Below are 25,826 nucleotides of genomic sequence, written 5' to 3' on the forward strand. Positions count from 1 at the left end.
AACTCTAGAATGCGCTCCAATCTTCATGCAGATCTTAAAATAAGGTAAGATCTTCCAATGACCAAATTATATCCAAGGAAGACTAGATGAACCTTCAGTAAAGAGTGATGGGTCTTGATGGGTAAGGAAGACGCAGTCTACAGATACAACTGCAGTTAGTCAATTGAGCAAAGGGTCAAAACTAGATGAGATACAGTGCGAAGTGCGTGAGTTTATATATAGAGATCAAAGAAGGGTAATAGTGAGCGAAGAGATCATTTTTATTTTCTTAAATGTGGAAATGAAATGGTGATGCCAGGAAAGATGAGAAACGCAGATAAATGTAATACAGTGGAGCAGCCGTGCAAATAATAACTGCCACTTTTACTCCATAAAAATAGGCAAATAATCCCAAAAATAAAAATGGGGAGTTGAAATACTCCCAACAAAAATACAGCCAACACATAGAAACTTGCACCCGCTGCTTTCACCCACTCAGCTCCATGGATATGTTGGGACCAGTCGTGCCTGTAGTACCACAGGAAGAAACTATTAATGCCTGATCAGAAGAAGTAAAGCTGTATCTTTTAATGTACTTGGATAACTAGGTGCAAAGAAATAATTATTACAAAAACATTTGTTTGTCTTTTTTTTTTTTTACCCACTCTTAAAATACTCGCATTATAAATTGTACCTATATTTTTACTCCTTTTTATTTTACTGCCAAATTTAAAAAATGGTGACTACTCCCACATCCCACTCTTATCTGGAGCACTGGAGTGGAGGAATGGAGAGGGGAGATACTCTAAAATAGAATTAGCCAGGCATACTAAAAAACAGAACAGAAGATGGAAAAACGAGTGATGTAATTAGAAATTTCATATTGTTGGAGGTGGTCGAATTTTTTTAATATGCTAAACTAAATGGGCTGTCTGAGCCGTACGTGAAATATGAAGTAGGAGGAAGGAGGGTCGAACATGACTGAAGTAAAAGCTGGGCGGGATGAGGGGGAAAGCAGCTCGACTGAGTGGTCAGAATTACCAGGGAAATGGAGAACCGCATGCTTTGCCGGGTGCATCGTTCCTACTTGAAAGCTGCTAGCGCCACAAGTGATTTGTCCACATGTTCTAATGAGGGTCAGTGACACAAGCAAATGCTCGGCAATCTTCACCACGTGCATCAACCGTGACGAGTACCTATTTGAAATCCCTATCCAGTCATGTTTTACTTTCCCTTCTCTGGTTCAAACACAGAATTTGTGTCAATCATTTTTAACGTGTACATTCAATATGGGTGCTAGAGCTGGTATTGAGTTTGCTTGTTGTGACGAACACTGCACTTGGGTTTGAAGCTGTGGTGGAGAGGAAGAACTTAAAGCATGAGTGAGACATGGTTCTGATCCTAGGTTCGAAATTGAGGAGCTATTTGGCTCCTGCTTGTAGCCTAGAAGAGACGTATTAGCTTGACACCAACAGCCACCAGGAGCTACTTTCGGCTCCACGGGCCCACTGATAATACCTGTGACATTCATTCTGTGCATTTGGGACAATGTATATAAATCATGGGTCTGCAACCTTTGGCGCTCCAGTTAATTTGAAGTCTTCTCCCATCAACCCTAGCCAGCATATAGTCAATGGTAAGGGAGCATGGGAGCTGTATTCCAAAACAGCATGAGAGCCCAGATTGCACATGGTGTATAAGTAAGCATTAGGACACATGTATGAAACATTTAAAACTGAAGGAATCCTAGAGAATGGACAAAATGATAAGTTTAAATATTATGTGGATATTAGATTACCAAATGGTAGCGCCTTGTCCCAGCGGTCGCTCCTGCTCACTGTTAATGCCTGGCACTCAGGGGCTGCTTTTTGGCTCCTGATTATACAATCTTAATTTCATTCCCTGTAATCCCCACTCCCTTAGCACTAAAATGTTATGATTATGGGCAAATAAAGATCTTGTTTGTGGGTCTGTCCAATTATTTGTTAATGTCATGCTAGATTCCTTCTACTTCTAAGCACTGTTAAAACTAGTGTTCTACCACTTTGTGGTACTCTATTCCTACAACTCTGAAGGATAAAAGGCGTAACTGCTGCACGATTCGTTCATAAGTATAGACTACCTTCATGTTAGACAATGGGGCTATCCACCCTGTCCACTAAACTAACTAAAACATAAATGCTATATAAAAGCTAAAGAAATTAATCTGTTATTGCAAGTCTGCATTAACCACCATATCTGCTTCCCCACATTGCCCAAATTGATACTTGGCAAATAATTCTCAATGTGCCTTATTTTCACTAGCTGCTCAAATTCACACCACGTCCAGGTTGAAGAGTTGGGTGATGCAGTAGTCTCCTTACTAACTTTAAGCCACACTTTATGGGACCCCATACCCTTTTTGTAATCCCACCTAAAGCACTGACACTTTTAAAAAATAAAATTGCAGTAAACCATGGATTTGTTAAATTTAACTTGGATCAAATGTCTGCTTTTACGTTACTTATGTGACCTTTTCTGCTTTTTCACGAGCTTAGCCATGCGTGCAAGTACCCCCGCAGCCCCGCACCATCCATTGCACCACTTTTTGTACTCATCAAGAGCACTTACCATTTGTTAGTAGAATCCAATTTTGGGCCTGATTGTGACCCCATGGTCCATACTCTAAGTACTGAATTTCGTTGTATAAATTGGCTTTTTTGAGCTAGGTTAATGTCTCTAGACTTGCTCAATAGCAGGGGTTGAAATTGGGATTTGCTCACCAGGAGCAAAAAACAGCTCCTGGGTTTCGGGCCTAACCAGTTAGGCACTAGCTAGTACATAGCGCACAGCAAATCTAACTTTGCGCAAGATGCGATCTCTTAATTTTTGGCCATTTTATATTATCCAATATGCTCTGAATGTCCCATGGGTACGTTATTTATTCTCCTCAATATACATTCCCAAACATAGAGCGTTCATCTCGCATTGCTCGGTTTGTTTGGCCTCGATTGCCACAGTAGTCAAATGTAGTTCCTGGTAGTTGTTGGCATCAAGCTAACAAGGCTCCCCTTGGCTATAACTCGGTGCTAAATAGCTCCTGGAGGTCGCAAACCCTGGACAGCCATACATTCCAGTGCACTGCAGAATTTTCATCCCAAGTACGACACATACAAGCTTGTTTTTTTTTTTTTTTTCTTTTTTTTTTAATGGCACTGAATTTAGAACACACTTTGGTAGAAAGGCAGAACTGAATTGATAGACTTGCACTCTTCCGATTTATTATACGTTTTTTTAAAAAACTTTTATCTCTATTTAGGGTGTATATGCTGGAGATGCAAAACCAGAAAATTCTTAATGTGTCTAGGCAGATTTGTCGTTAATACAGGAGCATTGCACGCATGGCTAGGAAGCTATGTTAGACAATTAGCTCTGAAGTGAATAATAATGCCTTGGTGTATTATGGTTTCCTATTTGACACATTAGACGAGGTGGGTATGGCATGTGGGGGCGGCGTGGAACAGTTTAAGTGCAGTTTACTGTCAATGTTTCCCACTGCAATTGAAAAGCATCTTAATTTAATATGCTATGAGCTGACTTTGACCCGCAGTCTTCCAAATGTAACATTGCAGATTTCGATCATGGCCATTTTCCTTGACCCTTTGACTTTCCTCCCACCCTTTTCTCTATTCCCCATTCTCTTCTCAGCCCTTCGTTTGCCACCTCTTTTGCCTCCGTACTTTGTACCACCAGATTACAGGGATCACTGGAAAGGTGCACATACAAAAAACAAGCATTATCAAAGTACATGTGTTCAGGGTTTGCTGACTTGATGGTACTACCTGGTAATGAGATGGCAACAGCTGGAAATTGTGATTACAGGGCATGCGATAGCATGGCTTCGTAAATGTCTAATACTTCTACACAAGCCTAAGCTGCTGTTTTCGTCAGTGCTGATTAATGGGACTGCAGTGCAAGAAACAGATGCAATTGAAGTAGCTGAAGGCACACTTGAAGGTATTCTTATTACACCAGTAGCAGATTTACAGCTGCAAATAAATCCTTAACTCTGAGCAGATTGCTTTGAAATGACATTGGCAGGCCAAAATGTGACCATCTGCTTGATACTAGCTCAGATACCAGGAAGTCTTGTTTTGTGAGGGGAAGGGCCAGCAGTGTGGGTGGGCAAATATTCAAAAACTACCCACATGATGATTCCCTCGTTGTCTGCTCCCTCCCTCTTTGCCTGCCCCACTCCTCCCTATGTTGATTTATACCACACAGTGCTACCACCCAGGGGCAGTCTCCAGGCATTCACGTGGCTCTGCAAGAGGGGGTGGGCAGTTTAGCGGGGAAAGGGTGGGAGGATAGGTTCAGAACCAGGAGGAACTGGCGTCTGAGTGTTTGGCATGTGGTAGATTGTGTTTGATGCCTTGTGACCTTATGGGTAAGATTCAGTACCTCGGGTGCATGGTAGTGTTTGGTGTGGGAGTTGGTGTTTTGTGGGGGTTATGGTGGGTATAGAGGTGTGCACTGGTTGGTGTCCATAAGGGATCCAGAGTCATGAGTGGCTGTAGCTGATAATTCGGTATCTTGGTTTGTAGTTGCGTTGTTGGTTTAATGTACTATGTGGGTGGTTCACAGTAGGTTTGCTTCAGCATCTGGAGATGCAGGGTGTTGACATAGTAGTGATTATCTGTTTGTAGTGTGGCTAGTCCAAGGTCTGTGTAGTGGAGTCGGTTATGTTGATATGATATATTTTATTTATATCGCGCTCATACACAAGTGTTTCAGAGCGTGACCAAGCAAAGGGAGGGAACAGGGGAGAACAATACGAGCTTACTAGGCCCAGTGACATTCAGAACCTGCAAGCGCATGGGAAAGGGGGGGAGGGGGAGTGCGTGGAGGGGGGGGAGCGGAAAGTGCGGACAGAGGAGAGAATAGAGTAGATAAGTGGGATAAATAAGTAAATGCAGAACAAGTAGTGAAGCCACACAACGTGGCAAGTGCATAAATAGTCATATAGGATATATCTGATAAGTGCAGAGGAAGAGTGGGGGACTGTATGGGTACAGATCCCAGTGCCAGGGGTGGCCCGGAGGCAGTGCAGGAGTGTGGCAGGGTGCGCATGTACCTGGGCCTGAAGGACAGAGGGTGGTCAGGTGCACAGTGCCCAGGGAGAGAGAAACAGATCCAACAGGGGAGAAGAGGGGGAAGGCAGAAGCAAAGAGGATGGTCTTAAGGTGCTTCCGGAACCGGTGATGGTTCTCCAGGTTTCAGGGTGGCCGGGAGGCTGTTCCAAAGGGAGACTCTAGCCGAAGACGGAGATCTGCCCCCAGCTAGTTTCTCTGAAAAACGCCCGACCCTGAGGGAGTTACACATAGAGGAGTGAAGGGCTCGAGAAGGGAGGTATTTACAGAGGGATAGTTGAAGGTATTTCAGTCCCAGGCCCCAGAAAGCCTTGTGAACAATACAGAGGGTTTTACATGTAATCCTTTCATCCACTGGGAGCCAAAGAAGGGATTTCAGAGCTGGAGAGATACGATCCCAGGGCAGCACACCAATTTTGAATGGCGGATAGGCAATCCGAGATGAGGGAGGGCGAGGAGGTGGCTGAAGGCAGCCTGAAAAAGGAGTTTGGTGACATCAGCATAGCACCGGAAGTTTGAGCAGAAAATGGAAATGCAGTAGGCGAGTTGCCAGGTATTGGTTGAAAAGCCCGGGCGAGAGGTTAGACCCCTGGGGAACACCAAAGGTAGATAGCAGATAGGAAGGACCCAAGTGTTACCTGGGAGGGTTGACGAAAAGGGTCAGTTGGAGGAGCAAGAAGGGGAAATGGGTTAGTAAGTCGGTCCATTAGTTGGAGCCTGTGGTGCGGCTCTTTGGTTGCGGCTTGACCATCTAGACAGGTTCTTGTTTTTGGGTCTTTGGCCTCTCTCGTCTCCTCTGTTTGTCTGTGGTGTTACTGGTGTCCATTCGAGGTTGTCATTGTCTGCTGAATAGCCAGGTTTTGAGCAGTTTTCTGAAGGTGATGTGTTCTAATTTCTTTGGGTGTGTTCCAGATGTTGGCAATTAGATGGGAGAACGCTGTTCTGCCGAATGTCCTTTTTTTCTTAGTGTTTTGCCTTTATTTGTAGGTTGTTGCTGGATCTTCCCTTCCTGGGTAATACGGCTAATCTTGTTGAGAAATTAGACTCCTTGTCTGTGCAGGGCATTTCGGGCGATGCAGAGTGCTTTGAATTTGCACTTTTTTTTTTAAACTTTGTTTTATTGGCATTTTCATAATATAACAAAAAGGCACAAGAAATTTTCACGAATTGTGCAGGTAACTGGCCCAAAGATCCCCCCCCCCCACCCTTCCCAAACGCACCCACCCCCCCAAAAAAACTTAGTCCCCATAGAAACATTTTGCTGAGGAGCCGCTATGAAAGCTCCGAAAGTCTGGAGCTCAAGAAAGAGCGAGAGTGTTGACTACATGAATGGCTGATTAACTACCATCGTCCCCTGGGCCGTGGGCCCTGTCCACTCCTTGTTCCCCCTGAGGATTAATGCACATCCCAACCCCATGTCTGCTGTACCCCGTACCAGTTTGCTTGGAAAGAGCCCAAGTCATTGTTCATCATTGCCGTCAATTTATCCATCAGGAACATGTTTTTTACCTTTTTTAACCAGTCCTCCTTCGAAGGGGTCTCCGGGCTCTTCCATTTCTGGGCCAGTGCAACCCTTCCCGCCCTCAACATTGTTTCCCACATTCTAGGGTATCGGGATATGTCCGTGTCCTCCGGAGGGAGGCCCAGCAGCATTGTCAGGGGGTTCTGGGGAGAAGCTCTTCAGAAACTTCGGCGATCCAGCCCCTCACCTTCTCCCAGTATGCCTGAGCTTTCGGGCAGTGCCACCACATGTGCCCTCTCGTACCGACCTGGCCACATCCCCTTGGGCATGCGGGGGACACTCCCGTGTACATTTTAGCCAACTTTACAGGTTCTCTATGCCACCCCTGTAGGATCTTGAAGTTGTGTTCCATGTCCGCCGTGAATAAGTTCCCATGGAAGGCTATTTTAAATATTCTCGACCAGGCGTCCTCCGAGATCTCATCCCCCGCTAAGTCATTCCAGAAAGTGCGGAACCCCCTTCTCTCCCCTAAGTTAACCATGTTCAGTAGCCTATACATCCCTGATACCGCACCCTTCCTGGAGGTTGCCGAGTCCAGGAGTTTCTCGAAGGGGGTCAGCTGTCTTTTCAGGTTCTGGCCCCAGGCCTGGTCACATAGGATTCCCTTCAGGCGGATGTATTCAAATATGGAGAGGGACCCCTGACCGAGGGCGTCTCTCAGTTCCTCATATGGTCGGAATTCCCACTCCCTAAACATTTGCCCTGCCCACTCCATTCCCAAGTCGGACCACGACTGGGCGTTGCGGAACCCCCTGCTTCCCAGTTTGAGGGGGTGACCCCAGAGCGATGATATCTGGGACGGCCACGATGTTAAGTGTGCCGTCTGGGGGCTTTCCCTCCAGATTGTCCAGAGGACTCCCAGGGTTGGGTGAGATTTGAGTCTGTTCGGGATGAACTTGCTAGGGGCCCACAGGAGGTCTCGAATCTTTAGTGGGTGAGCGTCCATCTCCTCCAGATATTACCAGTAAGTGCCCATCCCCTCTTTCATGTGTTCTAGGAGGACGCGCAGCTGGGCGGCCCGGAAATAAAGTTGAAAGTCTGGCAACCCAAACCCTCCCTCGGTAAGGTCAAGACCCTATTTGCGGTCCTCGGGGTCTTGCCCTACCATATGAACTCCCGCACCGCATTCTGGAGGACCCTGAAGGTCCAGTTGGGGACTACAGTTGGGAGGGCGGTGAAAAGATATAGTAGTCGCGGGAGAATGTTCACCTTCATTGCCGTCATGCGGCCGTACCAGGACAGGATCATTGACCTCCACCTCCTTAAATCTGCAGTAACTCCTGACACAACGGGGTCGTAGTTGGCAGGGGCAAGATTGGAAAAGTCCCAGGTGAAGACTCCCCCCAGGTATCGAATGTAGGCCTTCCCCACCGTTATTCCTTCCAAGCTGGCAAGAGGGTCCAAGCCCGGGTTCTCATGGGGAGCAGGACTGATTTGGACGCATTGATCTTGAGACCAGAGAAACGCCCAAAGGCAGTCATCGGGGAGAGGAGCGGGGGGAGCGAGGATCTCGGGTCTACCAAATAAGCCAGGATATCATCTGCGAACAGTGAAAGCTTAAATTCCACCTCCCCCCTCTTAATCCCCTTAATCTCTGAGTGAGCTCTGACTGATATGGCCAGGGGTTCCATGGAGAGGACATAGATGAAAGGGGAGGGTGGGCATCCCTGCCTTGTCCCCCGCGAAAGGGGGAAGGGCTCCGACAACCCGCCATTCACTTGGACCCTGGCCTTAGGGGCCCTGTATAAAGCCGCCACCCAATCCCTGATGTGTGGTCCAAAGCCCATTTTCTGGAGGGTAAGTTCCATGAATCTCCACTCCACCCTGTCGAACGCCTTTTCCGAATCTAGGGACAGGATGCTCGCGTCCAAATCCGACCTCTGGGCATAGTGCAACAGATCTATAGTCTTCCGGATGTTGTCTGAGCCCTGTCTCCCCTTAATGAACCCCACCTGGTCGCCGTGGACCAGCTTCGGCAAGACCCTCTCCAACCGCCCCCCAAGCACCTTGGCCAGAATCTTTACTTCAACATTCAATAGGGAGATGGGTCGGTAGGAGGAGCATTCCCTGGGGTCCCTGCCGTCCTTGGGGAGCACCACAATAATTGCCTCCATCATGGAGTCCGGGAGGGACCCCCCTCCAGCACCGCGTTGAACACTTTTACCAAGTGGGAGGAAAGGGTCGAGCGGAACCTTTTGTAAAAGTAAACCGAGTAACCGTCCTCGCCCGGGGAAGTGCCCGCCTTCATCCCTCTAATCGCACGCTCCACCTCGTCCTCGGTCACAGGGCCCTCCAACCCCTCCGCCATCTCCCTGGTCAGGGCCGGGATCTGGATTGAATTCAGGAACCCCACCAACTCCGCCTCCTCCCCATTATATTCAGACGAATATAGTTTCACATAATATCGGCGGAAGGCCTCGCCAATGTGGGGTGTGTCATAGCCTACCTTTCCCGCCTCGTTCTTAACCGCTTTCACTAATCGGCTTCTCTGCACCTCCCTCAGTTTCCAAGCCAGAATCCTATCCGCCCTGTCCCCTTTTTCGTAGTACTTCTGTTTGACCAGTTGAAGACTCCTCTCCGTCTTGTGGAGAAGGAGATCCTTCAATTGGAGTCTATAGTCGTCCAGTGCGGTCACCTGATCGCGGTCTAGGGGAACCGTGGGAAGACCCCCAGGTTGGAGTGGGGCGATTTTCTCCCTGAGATACCTTTCCTGGGCCTCCCTTTCCCTTTTTTTCTGGGCTCCCATTTTGATCAAGATTCCCCATAAGGTCGCCTTAAAGGCGTCCCAGAGGGTATGTAAACCCACCTCCCCGTTGTCGTTGAGTTCAAAGAATTCCGTGATGGCCTCGAGGACCTCCTGGGCTAGGACTTCGTCCTTTAACAGGGAGTCGTTGCACTTCCATCTCCCTCTGCGTTCGTATAGACCTCCCCTTGCTATAGTGACTCGGACCAAGTCGTGGTCAGACCAGGGGACGGGGTCGACCCTGTGGCCTGAGGTAAATGGGTGTAGGGTCTCGTCCACCAGGATGTAGTCTATCCTGGAGAACGAGGTGTGGATGGCTGAGTAATATGTAAAAGAGGGGGAGTATGTTCTGGGGACGGGGATCGTGTCCAACAGACCCAGTTCTAGGTTGACTTTTTGGAAAGTGCGTGCCATGATCTCGTCCGCTGCCCTAGAGGACTGCGGACCTGCACGTTTCCTGTCCAGGACGGGGTCCAGAACCATGTTGAAGTCCCCCCCCCCCCCCCCCCACAACCACCATGCCATGCATGAAGTACTTAAGTTTGTCCCCCACCTCCTCCCAGAATTGGGCTTGGCCTTCGTTTGGGGCATAGATGGCAGCTAGGGTCAGTGGGGCCCCCTGCAGGGACCCCCGCACCAGCAGGTAACAGCCCCCTGGGTCTTTCAGCGTGGCTTCATTCTCGAAGCCCACATGCTTCGCTACTAGGATGGCAACCCCTCTCTTTTTGCACTTGTGGGATGCACTATGAACCTCGCCAATTCCCTCCCCCCTCCCCCCCGCAGTTTGGGCTCCTTCCCCCGTGGCCAGTGAGTCTCTTGCACGAAGAGAAAATCCAGGTGTGCCCTTCTAAATTCCCTACAGACCAGGGACCTCTTGGTGGGGGTATTTAAGCCACGAACATTAAGTTAGCCCACCCCCAGGGCGGGCAGCCTGTCAGCCATGGTCTCTATGTTCCTCTCTCGGTCAACTTCTTCCCAGCGCTCTTCCCCGCATGCTCTGTTATTTCAACTCTGTGTTCCCCTTCTCCCCCTGCCCCCTCCCCCCGGGTGGGCCTAAGACAAAACCCCAACTGCCCCCCTTCCCCGAACCGTAACTGAACTTCCCCAACTCCCGTGTTCCCCCCGCCCCGGCGTCCAGCCAAGTAGTTCTGCCATCGCTGGCTTTTGGCCGAACCACTAGGCTGCCCACCTCGGCCAGGCAATCTGCATAAGAAGCTCATCTCCTTGAGCCCCCTAAGATCCCCCACGGCTGTGACCCCTCTGCGAACTCCACCTACTTGCAGGTCGTAGGGACGTTGATAGTAGTGAATCCTGAGTCTGCGTCCCTCCGACCAGGGCACACCAGGGTGCCCCCGTGCTCAGTCCTCTGAGTCGTTACGTTCTCCGTCCTTTGATGGAGAGGGGGTGTTCATTTTCCTGAATGTCCTCGCGCTGGTGCGCTTTCTCCTCTCGCCGGACGTTCCAGGGCCACCGGGTCTCTCGTGCTCTGGCCCCGACGGGCCCCTCCGGGGGTTCGTGTCCACTGTTGATGCACTTTTTTTTACTGGTAACCAGTGTAGGCTTTTCAGTGCTGGGGTGATATGGTCTCTTCTGTTTAGTCTTAATAGGATACCGACGGCTGTATTTTGCACCCTTGGAGTTTCTTGGTAAGTCTTTCCGGCATTCCTAAGAGGCTGTTTGCGTAGTAAATTCTTATGAGTATCAGGGATATGATTGTATCACGGATATGAGTGAGGTTCTTTGGCAGGAGGAGAGGTAGGGGAGTAATCTTTGCAGTGCTAGGAGGAAGAAGCATTTTTGGCCGATTACAAGGCCTTCCGTTTCCATTGATAGTCTGTTTACCATGAGTATTCCTAGTTTTACTAAAGCTGTAGTCTCCGATTGCCTTCCCATGCTGATCAGCCAGTCCAGTTGTAGGTTTCTTTCGTCGAATCCTGCGGGTGAGAGCATGATTTCCATTTTTGCTGGGTTCAGTTTAAGTTTGTCATCCTATTGTAGATGTCTTTGAGGCAGTTGGGTCTGTTTGTTTCACAATCAGTTTGTCGTCTGCCTCGTCTGCATAGTTTTAGGCGGCAAGTCTGTGTGTTTGAATTATTGTCAGTGGGCAGAGCGGCAGGATACCCTGTGCGACTCCGCAGGATATAATTTTGGTATTTGAGATTTGCCTGCCCTCCCTCCAATGCAAAGGCTTCTGGTCATCTGCATGAAAGGTCATTGGGGCTGCTGGTGGCCCTTGGATCCACAGGGGACACAGTCGTTGGTGGATCATGCTGCAAGGCCTGTGGCCCCTTTCAGTTGGTGGCTCCCTGGCATGGCTTGGGATTAAAGTGGCTACTGGGTGTTTTGGTTTGTGTGGCATTGTATTTGTAAAAATTAAGTTTACATGTGCTTTATGCTGGCCCCTCGTGCTTCCAGGAACTGCAATGATTTTTGTTTGTATAGGTAGCCATGTCCTATGGATCGGCTGCCAGGCAAGGCTGGATTTCCAGTATGGTTGTCCATTCCCTGCATGCCCTATGGCAAGTGGTTTGTGCTGTTCATGACCACGGGCAGTGTCCTGGCTTTTCTCACCATAGGGTGTGGGTTCCAGCTGTGTCCTTGCCGGGACAAGCAACAGAAGTGCAGGCATTGGCAGTGCACCCAGCGCGAGGCATCGGGTCACTGGCCCAGTGTTCTAGCCACAGCAGCTGTGCCATTGTCGTGATGGTGAACTTCAGGCTGTGCAGCGAGAGGTACGGAGTGCGCCCAGGCATCACAAACCATACCCAAAGGTAAGAGGACGTAGGGCATGCCTTGAGGGTACCGTGGGCAGTGGCGTGTGCCAATCATGCCCTCCATGCAGCGCTCCTGCATCATTGAAGCACTAAGGCCATTGCTGATGCCATCTCTGGGTCACAAAGTTGCAGGAGTGGTAGCGAGTTATGGTCTCTTTTGTCAACAATAATGCATATTGGGTTATTTTTGATTCATTTTCCATGGTATCCATAGCATCCCTTTGTTTTTGAAAGGTTTTTTTTACGTTATCGTAAGTGTATTTCCTTTTTTTTTTTTTTTGTATTCAAATGCATGATCCCATTTTCCGGGGTACGCCTCGCTGTAAACCCCTTTTCTTGTGCGGCACTATCGAGTTCTTCGTGTACATCATTTTTTTAGGAAGGCACGGTTGGCACAGCCTAGCAGCCACTGCCTGGTGTAAATAGTGGCGGCCAATGCTCACCGCTGGCTCTGCCCTTCTGCTGGAGAGGGACGCATGAAGTTCGCGACGGAGATGTCCATAAAAAGGCATAATTCTGTAAAGAACGAGCACGTGGTCGCATCGTTCGGGAGACTCAGGCATTTTTGCCTGACAGCACTGAGGCAACAGCATCCTGCCGGCGCAGCATGGAGCTGGCGTCCCACCGAGCCTTGCATTTAGCACCAATTAGAATGATATTCATTTCAAATTGAGCCTGGACTGACTTTCAAGTTTACGGCTTGTGAAATCATATTGTTAATTGAGACTTCAGATGACTGATTTTACGGATTTGGACTGCGTGCACGGTGCCGTTGTTGCGATTTATAACTTTGTTGGCCACTGCACAGCATTTTGCTAGTCTAGTTTCTCTTGCAGTGAATTTTCTGAAATGAGTTTGCTGAATGATTATTGGGGCAACTTTAATACGTGCATTTAAAACGCATCTAAGTTTCGCTGATGGTTTCCACGGAGCATTGTTTTTAGAATGGCAGTGCACTTTGTGTTTTCTGAAAGTGACGGCAGATTTCATTGGTTGGCTGGCGAGTAGCAATTGGTCAGTGGTTGGCAGTTATAACGTTTGATCCCCTGTGCCATCTTACTGTGGTGACCGCTGTCTGGAGTGAAGATGGCGTCTGAACGCAGATCTCACATATGTGACTAGCCGTGGGCTAGGATAATTCTAACACAACTTATTGTGACGAGGGGCAAAGGGTAGCCTAACTTATTTCACCCTTCCAGTCTCTGGTGACAGATCAGTGCCATTGCAGACTTTGGGATCAAGGGACGGAGCACTCCTGTCCCTGCTACACTGCCAGAGCATTGGAGACTTGCGCGATGCAGGTATGTGGACTGCTAAAGTGCTGGCCATGATGGGTTTGGCAGCGTTCTGTGATGTTGCCTTTCTGTATTATCCTGACTGAATTAGGAACGTTTTGGCCTGCTTGTTTTTCTTAACCTCCCAGTGACGGGTGGATGCTCCCCTCCGAGTCACCAGCATTGCTCGTTCTCCTTTCAACTAGTTTCCTGTTGCCATATTGCCCACCTCAACTACACATTCTCTCCTCCCTTCCATTGCTATGCAGACGCCACTCTGCACTCCTTTAAGCTTCCCTCCTCCACCTCCTCTCATTCCTGATTATCCGACTGCTATTCAGGTATGGTGTGCTGCTAAGAATCTTTCTTAATGCCAGTAAAACCTTCTCATTGGAATTCCCCTCCCCCTCCTACTCTCTGGCTGCCCTCCTTGGGCTGCATCCCCGGCCCTCCCCTCACCCTCCTGTGAGGCAAAACACCTGGTTCCCTCTTAGACTACTCTTGCTGTATCAATCTCTACCTTTCTCACCTCATATCTGACCTTGCCAAGAAGCCTCAATTTCAGCTTCACCTCCTCCGGCATTTTCCCTGTCCCTGCCTTCCCCCCGAAACTCAATGTCTCTAGAGCTGTGGTTCTCTGCAGGCTGGACTACTGCAACAACTGCTTCCTCAATCTGCCTCTTTCCTCCACCTACTAAAACCAATCCAGAATAGGACTGCAAGACTTCTCCTTTGCCTCAAGCCCAGGGACCATCTCCCAGCCCTAAAATCTCTCCACTGTCCCCTGGTGACTGCGAGGATCACATTAAAATCCTCTACATCATCCACAAGGCTTTCTGGGGCCTGGTACCGCGCTACATCCAACTCTAGCTCCCTAAATACCCCCCTGCTGGAGTCCTTCAGTACTCTCTGCAAGCAGAGAGTGGGGGCTAGATCTTTTTCCTCTGCATGAGCCTTCCTCTGGAATGGCCTCCCCGCCCCTCTTGGACTTGAGCCGCATCTCCTTAAGCTTCTCAAGGCCTTCCTTTTCTCCTCCTTGTTAATGCCCCCCACCCCCCGCTGCTGCAACTGGCTGCATGGACCCTTCTCGGTCATACAAGGGCCAGGCCCTGCCTCGAACAGTCGGCCTCAGCAGCTCCTTATCGGCACTTGCGTTTGGGCATCCTTCCCGGACTAGACTGCTGAGCCTGGTCCACCCCCAACCCCCATGCACTAGTATTATCCCATCCACCAGCACACTTGCCACCCGGCTCCCAGCAGCACATGCCCAGACCCTGCCCCCCTTCACCCCCTCCCTATTCCCTTACCATCCCTTCATCTCCCTCCTGCACTTCCTGGCTGCTGCACTTGCACGATCAGTGTCACAAGGCCTAGTTGGGCCGTTTGTTTATCCTCCTCTGTGCCCCTCTCCTCATTCTTGAAGCGCTTGGAAACAGTCTGCTGTATAGGTGCCATACAAATGTTAAATATATTTTTTTGTAAAAGGCTGTTTCCAGATGTTGGCACAGCTGGCTGCTTTTATGGCACAGGACGACATTCTATTGGAAAGGCAGCCCTAAGATGGTAGGTAGATTAAAGGATTTCCCAAGCACTGTGCCAAAGGGGATGCATGGCTCACAAGGAGACGTGGTAAGCGATACATCGAAGAAAATCTCTGCTAGGGAAAGAGGAAACCAAGTGTCAACATTCAGCACTTAGCATAGTGTGGGAGTATTTTACTCCCTATTTTTAAACTTTAGCCGTAAATGCAATTTCAGAGGAGTAAAAATTAGTTTTGCCCTCAAGAGTAAAAAGTAACACTGAGCTTCCCCTGCATGCACAGAATGGGTACAACAGAAGAATAGACATCTTAACGCTTTACTCACACAGAACAGGGTCTCTAGAGTGATCAGGGCAACAGCATTGCAAGCGCTGTCAACATGTAGAGGAGTGGATCTGTGCAGTGAAAGTTCAGCAAGGGAAGAAGATAACCACACAACGGATAAGGAATGGGTCTAGGCAAAAGGTGCAGCATTGGCTCTGGGAGTGCACACAGCCCTCCTAATATTGAAAGGTATGCCATGGACCTTGGTAGATCGATCTTTCCTCACATGTAACAGGAATGTCATGCGGCTCAACAGTACTAGACTACCACAGTGAAGTTGGTCACAGTAGAGGTTTCACTCTAATGGAGAAGACATTGAGTGGGATAGAGTAGTGCAAGCACAGCTACACTGAAAAGTTAAATGAAGACCCTCAAAAATGCAAGCTACACTCGCATAGAATGGGAATAGCATAGTCTTGCTGATTAATTAATGCCCTCATTTACTGGAAATAGTGTTTAATGGTATGCCAGTGTTAAGACACAAAAGCGCAGAGGCAAGTGGTCAATGCTAAAACCTACATCTAGTCTCCTGGTCAAATGTTGGCTGTCCGAGGTAGCCTTACATCCTTCAGAAGGTGGTAAACTATCAACTGACCTAATCATAATTGGTGCTTAGAAGTTGGATTGCTGCATGAAGCTCTACATACAAAATTAAAAACCGATCTGGATCATATATGGAAGATTCTTCCTTCACCACTAGCGAGCAGCATCATGCTGGTTCCATAGGCTTGCAGACCTCATGGCCTAATGTGCTCTGTACCCTACAGCAGTATGAGGAGGATCTAGCTTTCTGCTTCAGTGTGGGTGCAGTCGCCTCACTCCCTGGATGTCAGCAAGAAGATCTCTGCTTTTGAAAATCCGCTGGGAATGTGAAGACTACCCTTTGCAGACCCTCCCCACTCGGAACTGACCACAGCAGACTTTTCCTTCCAATGGTCGTATGACCGAGAACCGGTTTGAGATATGTGGGTTACATGGGAATCGGTGTGGCGCACCAATAACCTGGAATGTGAAGCCATTTTCTTAGACCTGGAAGCTTGCGGGCTCCAACCTTGTGGTGCAGGTAGTTAACATGCTGAAGAACGACTAAACGGCTTTGTTTTTAATTAAGCAATGGGCACCAAGTTGCCACAGTTCAGCCTTCTGGCTGTCTAGATGTGGGTATGGGCTCGGGGGGGGGGGCAGTATTTCCTTTTAATGCCCTGCACCTTTGGGGAGAAAGCAACAAGGAGGTGGATTCTCCACTGTAGAGCCTGCAACCACAGCAAGTTTGAGCTCCGACCCAGGGTTGAGGGACATACTCTTGCACAGCTAGGGATCCTGTCTGTATCTTTCAGAACACAAAATGCCCCCTTAAATGCTTAAATACTGGGCATGGAGCTGAACTCTTACCCCGGTTTCGACTTCTTGGGCGTGCTTGGATCTGTACACATTCCCGCTTAGTCTTCTTGTCAAGATTCCTGAAGAAATGGCGAGTCCTGTGAGTATGACTTTTGGTTCCTTACTTTCATGTGAGGTTCTATGTCTGACCCCAGGGACTTCGCATAGCCCCCCTGATCTCTTGAGTGCCAGGAGGTTCCTGCACCCTCTCGCCCAGTTACTGAATTTCAGTCTGGTACCTGAGATTTGGTCGCTTAGCTCGAACAGCAACATGTGTAGGTCATCATGGTGGTGGGAAAGCATACTACTAGTGCCCAGTAGAAGAGCAGCTGGGCTCCTTAGTCACTGGTGCATGGAGTGCCATATTCATCTGGTGTATTCTCCACTCTGATCTACCCTTGCGGATCTGGTGGCTTCAGTGGTCTCCCTGAACACTTGTCGACCTAGGCATTGGTGCTTATGAAAACAGACTATGCTTTCTTCCCTGGTTTAACTTGCTGGTAAAGCAGAATTTTGATGGGCTAACTAGGTGGTTTCCACCAGTCCCAGAGCCTGCATGTGACCTTAACGTTCTTACAGCCTTGGCCAACCGTTGGCGCCCATTGCTGCAGCTGGCATGGTCTTGAGCTCTTGGAAGGTGGAGTCATTTCGTCCCGCATCGGCTGTTGGATTCCCGACCATTGAGCTTGTGCCGCAGGTGCTCCTCGGGGCTCAGCCATTCTTGAAGGTTGTGCCATGTTTCACTGCCCACTTTCTATATGCCTGGTACAGCAAATTATCTTGTGTTGCGCCATATCAGTAAAAGCTTTCAACACCAACTTACCTCCTAGTTGGAACTGAACTTGTTGTCAGTTATTCTTTTTCTCTTGGACATTTGAAATTAACATGGTGTTGATGAGCAGATGATAACCGTATCAGTGATGTAAACAAGCCATTAGCAGAACGAGGGCTTTTCGCCAATACGTTTCGCAAGTGGTGCAAACAGCAATTAACATTTTTGTGCCCTTCAGTATGCAAACAAAGCTGGTGACACATGGTGGTTGCATGCTTTCGTGACTATTAATGCCATACTATAAATAAGTGTAATGAAGGGTTTCCTTTTAGGAATGGGTGTCATATTTTGCTTGGTACTATCTAATTTTTGTAAATCCGCAAAGCAGGCTATCCGTCATGTTTACTAATCACACGAGTTACCCTTCGTGTGATTAAGGGGTCTTTCATGGGAAATCACTAACTGCAAACACAGAGCTGTTAGTTGAATTGGTGTGATGAGGGGATTTTTTTTAATAAAGTGGTTCTGTCGGGATATCAGTAGGAGCCGATTCTGTCCGTTTTTAGATGAATGCGAGTGGCGGCTTCCGAAGATGTGGGCGAGTCATAGTTTGCATTTAATCTCTGTATTCTTGCTGTAAAATAGTGGAGTTTATGGCTTGCTTGATGAGTGGTGCACTGCAAACCTAGCTTTGTGACTGTGGGAGCCCTTTTCCTGCTTAATGACGCAACTGGTCAATGGAATATATATTCAGACACGTCACTGGTAATGCAAAATGGACGACATTCACTATGTTCAGAACGTTATCATTGGACAATGCGAGGGCTGTAGAAGGCAATATAGCCTGGAGATTGTTCATAATTCCTCCAAGGCTACCCGCAGCGCAGTGGCAGCTTTTTGCCTTCAACATCCCAGGCCGACGTATGCTCTAACAACTTGCATATACTATATTCTATCCAGAGCAACACCAGCTATAGTAGACCCTGCATGCTAGGGCACATAAACCTTGCTAGACACCCTTACTATGCTCAGACCTTTTGTGCTGTCTTTGGGATGTATGGTGTCAGGGTCTGCCCCAACACGGTATATAAACCTTAAATACTTCTCTTACGCAGCACATCTGAGCAATGCAACTTATCCCCCCCCCCCCCAAACACCCTCTTGTTATAATGCCATAAGAGCTTAGTGGGTGAGTTTGAAACGGGCTTTATTCATTACTCTGTGCCAGGGGCCCATACCTTTGGTTGTGGTCTGGTAGCACCCTTTACAGCCCCATTGTTGGGGATCCATAGGAGTTCTAACATTAAGACCCTACTGTGCTCGGTGTTCTCCAAGACCTTATGGGTTCAGATCGTGCTCTGCTCTGGAGGAAAGGGATCCGGCTAACATATTTTAAAAAAAAAGCTGCACTCCTTCCTACAACGGGAGCTGAAACTTACCAGAATTCTTTCATGCCACCCTTTTCAGTCCAAGCTCTGCCCATCACATTTTTGCCTGCCATACAATTGAAGGTGGTTCTGAGATGTGCTGTATTGAGGCCGTCTGAGGAACCCAAAGGTCACTTTGCGACTTAAGTGAGGACGTGTCTTGAGGTGGTTCCTGGAGCCTTCAGCATATTTCTCCTGATAACCTTTCATCCATTACCTAGGCCTAAACTCCACGCTGTCTGCAGGATCTCATAAGAATCCTGGAGAAGCACTGTCCCATGCCTGCTAAAGTTTCACTTTGCAGATATTAGTGCTCATCCATTTTGCTCAATTTTAACGGATGTGAAGACACAGCCTGTAGAGGAGTTGCATTTTTATCAACACCGCTTCCAGTGCTGAGCGGTGGTCTGGGTGTCACTCTCCCATATTAAGGGGCATCCACAGGAAATTCTTGAACAGCAGGCTGTTATTTGGTGCTGGAGCCAGTGGAGTAGCAAGCCTCTTGCCCTGGAGGAAAGTACACCTTGAACGCAGTTCGGTAGGCTTGTGCCCTCCAACTCCTGGTGCACTTGGATCAGCGTGTCGATTATACACCACCATCTTGGATCTTAAGCCTTCATAAATAAGGGAAACGCTCAGTGAAACAATGGCAATGCTAACTTCCCCTGTTCTCCAAGTCTAACATATCATAACACTGGGGGTGAGACGAAAGCTTGACAAAAGCGTGGTAGCACACTCGCAGGCAATGGCGGCTATTACAAGCCGGAAAGCTGACTTAATGGTCCCAAGCTGACTTAACCGCCCCCATTAAGGGAGGTTCAGGGAACCTGATGGCTGCCATTAGGGTGCAGTTACTCTCTTGGCACCTACAGGGGTGGAAAAACACTTATTCCAAGGAAGGGGAGGGTTGAAAAAGTAGCGTCATCTGCAGCTCCTGTATGATCATGACGTGCACAGGATTCAGTCATTAAACCTTCGGCAAGCTGTTTTGATTCTCCACATAGAGGCACAGGGTGGTCCACGTCAGGAAAGTATAGCGATCTGGGATGTGAAAGGTGCGGGGCAGATGTAGGGCTGCCATTTATGTTGACAAGACTTTGGTAAATTCCGCGCATACTAAATTGGTGCCTAAAATTTCTCGATCCAGATTGTCTAAGCCACACTGAATATTCTGGAAAGGGTGCTAATCACTTTCACTGGCACTGTTCTCATAGCAATTCACTTCAACGCTAATGGTGCATATGTTGGGCAGCGTGGACCTGCAAAAAGCCCTTATGAGAGATGCTGCCAGTCTGACTTGGCTACGGATTGGGGTCAAATCCTTTCTGAGCAACAGATCTGAGGGTCTTCACACCCTCCGCAGCCGCTGAGCCCGCTCCAATTCATTGTGGAGTGCTCCAAGGGTCTTGCGTGTCTCCAACACTCTACGTTTTCACGAAACCGCTCTTTGATGTACTTGATTATCTGGGTGTCTCCTACACTAACTATGGCGACAACAGCCAGATACTCATCCCCATCACTAGCGATTACCTAGCTGACACCAAGGCCTTGAACGACGTTTATCTGGCCACCCAGGCTTGGATGGGCCAACACGAACTATCCCTCAATGATGATTAAACGGAGCTCCTCGCAACGTCTTTGAAAACTAGATCCTTCCTACCAGTCTTTTACCATTGATGGTAACACCATCAAAGTTGCTAAAGGCACAAAAACCTTAGGTTTCTAGCTTGACGCCACGTTATCCTCGTCTCGGCAAACAAATGCAGTCAGATCAGCCTCTACCTACACGTGTAAACTTATTGCAGCTGCTAGACCGTTTCTAACTACCTCAAACCGCATCACCCTTGCCAGAACGCTAATGTCTAAAATCGACTATTGTAGTGCCCTCTACTTGGGGACTAGCCAAGTCAACCTGAATAAACTACAAACCACACAGAACAATGCCATTAGGGCAGCCCTAAACATCCCAAGAAACCACATTTCCATATCCAATTTACACTGGCTCTCGGTCAAGCAGAGAATCTCAAACATTTGCCCTCACGCACAAATGCCTCGCCAACAAGGCCCTTCCTTATCTCTGCAACCGGCTGTCTCTCCACTCCATTCAACCTCAAAGAACAGCCCAGACCCATTGCTTAGCCATCCCTAGGTTCAAACTCCAAAAAGCGGGGGCACAAGCTTCCCCGTCCTAGCCTCCAAACTATGGAACACCCTCCAGGTCTCCATTAGAGCCGAAGACACTCAATACATTCAAGCTGAAAACGAAATCTTGGCTCTTCGAGCAGAACTGAACCTTCTCACTGTACAGTTACCCAGTAGCTCCGTTCACTGTACAGTTAATGTTTTCCTACTCCTCACTGGTGTTCGTCTTCTGTAATTCACGTGTATATTTCGGTCAGCATTCTGCGCATGTATATAACGCTGATCATGATTTCTGTATATAACCTGTCTGGACATATGTTATATAAAATGTATACCTTGCACAAGTTGCGCCCGGATGCCCTTGTTCCGGATGGTGTGCGTTATAAATAAACAAATACAGGGTATTTTAGTACCATGCTTTCCAGGAACTGTTCTACCGAAAAAGAAGTTGATCAACAAGATTAGACATGCCTGTTGAGTTACTTTTTTCCAGCTCCTGCAAATGCTGCCACTTTGAGGAACTATTGTCTGCACTCTCAACTCTGTCCCCATCAGATCTCCGACTGACTTAACTTGTGTGCCCTATTTCTGTGGCCAAAGTACCACCGCTCATTGGTGTGTGCTCAGTGTTTCAGACTACTAAGTCTGACCCTTTTCAAATGGGTTTATATGCTGCTGTTGCCTTGGCCCAAAGTACCACCGATCAGAAGTGATCACTCAATGTCTCTTTGAGACGTGAGTTTATTTTACTACTTTTATTTATTAGAGGAATAGCCAAAATCCTTAAACAGAAGACCAGCACTTATCTGACCTTTGGGCACAAGAGTCTTACGTCTTCAGGAGAGGGTTTTGTGAAACCCCTAAACTTCACTGGCACTTCAGTCTCCGCTTACTTGGAGGCTACTTCTCAAACCTCACTAGCAAGAGGAAATGTAAGATGACATAATGGCTAAGGTATCCCATGGACCATAGGCTTGCACTCGTTCCATAACCCTTGCCTTTTTTGTTTTGCTCTGCTATTATCTGTTAGTGTCCAAGGAGGTGTGGCTTTGTCTGCCTTCAACTATAGGTTATCCCTACTTCCCTCTACCCTCCTCGCACCCCAAAACTTTGGGTTAACTTTAGGCCATCTCTTACATTCCTTTCTGCTATATGCTGTGAAAGACTTGTAATTGTACAGTTTATAAAAACACCATTCAAAAACGGATTGAATATGGTAGTTTTACGGTATTTGTGAGTGAGAGACACTTCTAAATGCACACCCATTTTTAACTCTTCTCGTGATGTCCCATTTTAGTCTCTTATAAGGAGAAGACCTTTAGGAATGGATTATCTTTATGCTTTAATCCTGCTTTACTTCTCATAAAACTATGGACTTAAATCACTTTAATCTCCAATCGCACTGTTCTCAGAACACAATCTCGGCAAAAGTCTGTTATTGCTTCGGTCTTTCTATATATTATATTATATATATTATATCATTGGAACATTTCCTTTTGACACAAAACATGACTTCAAGTGGTTGAATTTAAATGTTATACTCTGCAACATTTCTTTTTCTGGATTTAATGTACTTCAAAGAAAATAATTTCACTAGAATGCGATTTTGATTGTGATGCATTTGTTTTCTTTATTTAAATGTGGTCAAGTGTAACTTGAAGGCGTGCAGTCCAGATAAGGGATGTCATCTACCTCTCGATTTACGCCAATGGCAGTGTGTGTATGTGTGAGAGCTTGCATGCAAGTGTTGGTGGTTTAATGAAGAGTCAGTGGGAGTCTGAGTCTTCAATAAAATGTATAATTTCCCTGCACCATCACAAAGGTGCCACTGTGGCTTTCCAGATGCTGTTCTGGGGCACTGTAGTGCTTCACTTGAATCCTGGTTTCAACCTGTAAAATAATGGGTTGCATCCGTGCAACCTTTGAAAATCCACTAATGCAAATTGCTAGCAGTATTTTGGCTGTAGCATAGAGGAGCCTGGTGAGCCCAATTCCCCTACTAAGGACTACTTTTAAGCAGAAAACGATGTGGTGGCTCATCTAATGGATTTAAAACCTGGGCAGATCACGTGGAGGTTGATCTCGCCTGCTCACTAGAAGGGCCTACACAGGAGCTTTGTGCTACTGATCATACACATCTTTTTCGATCCCTGATTGGCTTCCCAGGCGCAGTCCCAAAAAATATGGAACTCCCACCTACTGCACATCCGATATTAGCTTTCCCACTGCTGCTTCGAGTCTTAGCAAAACCTGCCTTTTCAACAAATTCGAACCAGCGCCAGCCACCTCCTGAATTGTTTAGAACATCTGTGTTATCTCGCCAGAACTGTGTTGCCCGTGTAACAAATCCTTCTTGTACTGTAACCTCCTTTGTAAGCAGACACATAAGCCTATGTAAGCTGCGCCGTGGTACCTCTGGGTTCGGGCGTAAAACAAATGCTATGAATAAAGTAATACAACTGGTATGGGTTTCGAACTGAGCCATTAAGTGCATTACGTGAATATATCGAAAATAAAATGCTGAATGCACTTTCACCGCGCAGTTGGCTGTTAGGAAAACTCTGAATCCCAAAATACTGAAGGGGAGTGGTGGTTTAAGGGTGTCCCCTGCTCTCACTTGGTCAGTATTATGGGATTCTGCAGCTGCAGTGGTATCCCCTGCAAGCATTGACTGTAATGCTTGGAAAATATTAAAAGAAAAAATGGAAAAAGGTGCCATGCTGCGGAAGTCCTTACCCTCTTTAGGGACAGGAAACTTCTGTTGCAGGGAGACTGGCGAGACAAGAAGCCAGAGTGCGGGTTGGTCAGCAGAAAGAAGGTGTGTATAGAGGGGTTGTGGGTAGGGGAATGTGGAGCAGTGTGATCCATGATCATGGCGCACCACAGTTTTCAGAGTCAGGATTTTCGTCTTGGATATTACGGGGTGTGCAGTGATCGCATCCGCCATAAAGTATCAAATTCTCCTACTTTAAAGTTTAAATTGATTCATACCGCCCAGCTATACGCATGTAACTGTTCTAAATCAAATTTTGTAGTCACTCGAACACAAATGATTTAAAATTGTGTAACTTCACATTAGATCAAATGGCAATGAAATGGGAATATAAAATGGAAAAATGTCCAAAAAGTTCAGGCTTGTTTGAGCAACCAAGCCTCTTGAGTTCCCCAAATCGGCGTTCATACTTTTGACTCATTTTCAGTTTCGAATCCATTTTGAGACCTTACAGTTTAGATTTGCCTTCCCTACTTACGGGGGAGCGAGCAAGTCCTGAGCCATGATTGCTTTTCTGTCCTAATTTGCTTTGCCCTTGTTTGGTATTGCTGGAGGAGCATGGTTTCAGAATGTAATCCTAGTCCATGTTCCTGCAGCGATCGTCACACGTTGCCATGAAGGCATGAAGCCAGTGCTTCAAATTGGGTTGTGTTGCCTTGGGATTTGGTGGTTCATAACTTCAGATTCCTCATCAGTTGTAACGTTTCCGGTCACATGGACCACAGATATGCTCCTGCGGTAAGAACTGAACTGCAGCAAAGGCTTCTGTAATACATCCCGGAATAATTCTGCTTTAAGAACGGAGCTTTTGCAGATTGCTGTATTCATGTACAGATCTTAAGCAGTGATTAGTCCAGATCTGCACATTGGAAATATTGCAAGGGTCATGTTTAGCAGCGTGTCTAAAATGTCTTTTTTCTTCTTTTTTCAGCTCAGTATTTAAACAGAACCCATCATGCGGGAGTATAAATTGGTGGTCCTCGGCTCCGGCGGTGTGGGGAAATCTGCACTGGTAAGTATCTGACTTTGGGACAGGAACCTAAACATGCGCGTGCTGTGTTGCTCTAGCTGTCGGCCACTTAAGTGGCACTTAAACTGCTGTAGATTGGATATTGCGCATTAGTCTAAATTCTTGGTGCTATTTACCCCATGACTGTAGGCTGGAAGTTGCCTTCAACCTTAAGCTACTATGATCTACTTTTGACCGCACAGGCTAAATGATTCTCTAAAATCCTACCTGTGACATCAACTGTTGGGAATGTGTATGTAAGAGCAAAGGGGCACATCGATAAAGTGGGGCAAATGTGTGGCAGTTGGGTTTGCTGCACACTCGCTAGCTCCTGATTCCTGGCCAGCCTGGGTTTCAAGGAGTTGCATTCTGCCCTTGCACTTTCCATGTCGCTGTGCAGCAATCATTCTGAGTTTGAGGAAAAAAACTCATGGGTGATGAGCTGTTGAGAGAAAAAACTATCTAAATGAACTTTGGTGCAGCTCAGGGGCTTGTTCCAATTTGGGAATTGGGTGGGCCCAATTTCTATACTGCCATTCACTGACCTAGTCTTGGGAAAACCCTAAACTGTGTCCCGGGTGTACAACATGGATGAACTGCGTACACTAGAGGAATTTGGTGTATATATTCAAATTATAGCACATTATCTTGTCCCTTTGTGTTGATAAGACTATGCGTCATTTGTGCATTTCTAACGGGTGAAATATGTGTATCCAAGGACAATGTTGGCAATGTAAAGGAACATATGCTGAAAGTCCACCCTTTGGGGATGTCTGAGAAGGCCTTATGTGGGTTTTATCCTGTCCTTTTGTTGCATCTGATTTCCTCTAGACAGTTTCTTTTCACACTGTCCTCACATATGCCCTTCATCGTTTAACTCTTTTCAAATGTTTTGTTTGTATAGCTTTGTTTGTCATACTGTATCCTCTCACTTACATGTTTTAGCGCCTTCACCTCCTAAAACTTCCAAAGATCAAGCAACCACGTGCAGTGTGGTTGCTGTTTCCCCTCCGTGCTCTCTCCATTGCTTTTCCCCAC

General features: G+C 47.4%; 1 protein-coding gene across 2 annotated transcripts in view; it reads left to right on the forward strand.

The window, feature by feature from the left end:
- The window catches only part of RAP1A (RAP1A, member of RAS oncogene family), a 309,711-nt gene that overhangs the window by 150,806 nt on the left and 133,079 nt on the right, over window positions 1-25,826 (forward strand). For both annotated transcript variants that reach the window (XM_069633309.1, XM_069633310.1), the window contains exon 2: window positions 24,711-24,791. In XM_069633309.1, the coding sequence (XP_069489410.1) occupies window positions 24,735-24,791 (57 nt within the window). In that variant the 5' untranslated portion in view covers window positions 24,711-24,734. The remainder of the gene's footprint in view (window positions 1-24,710; window positions 24,792-25,826) is intronic.

Source organism: Ambystoma mexicanum, chromosome 13, assembly GCF_040938575.1.
Source record: "Ambystoma mexicanum isolate Mex_15411 chromosome 13, UKY_AmexF1_1, whole genome shotgun sequence".
NCBI classification, from domain to species: Eukaryota; Metazoa; Chordata; class Amphibia; order Caudata; family Ambystomatidae; genus Ambystoma; species Ambystoma mexicanum.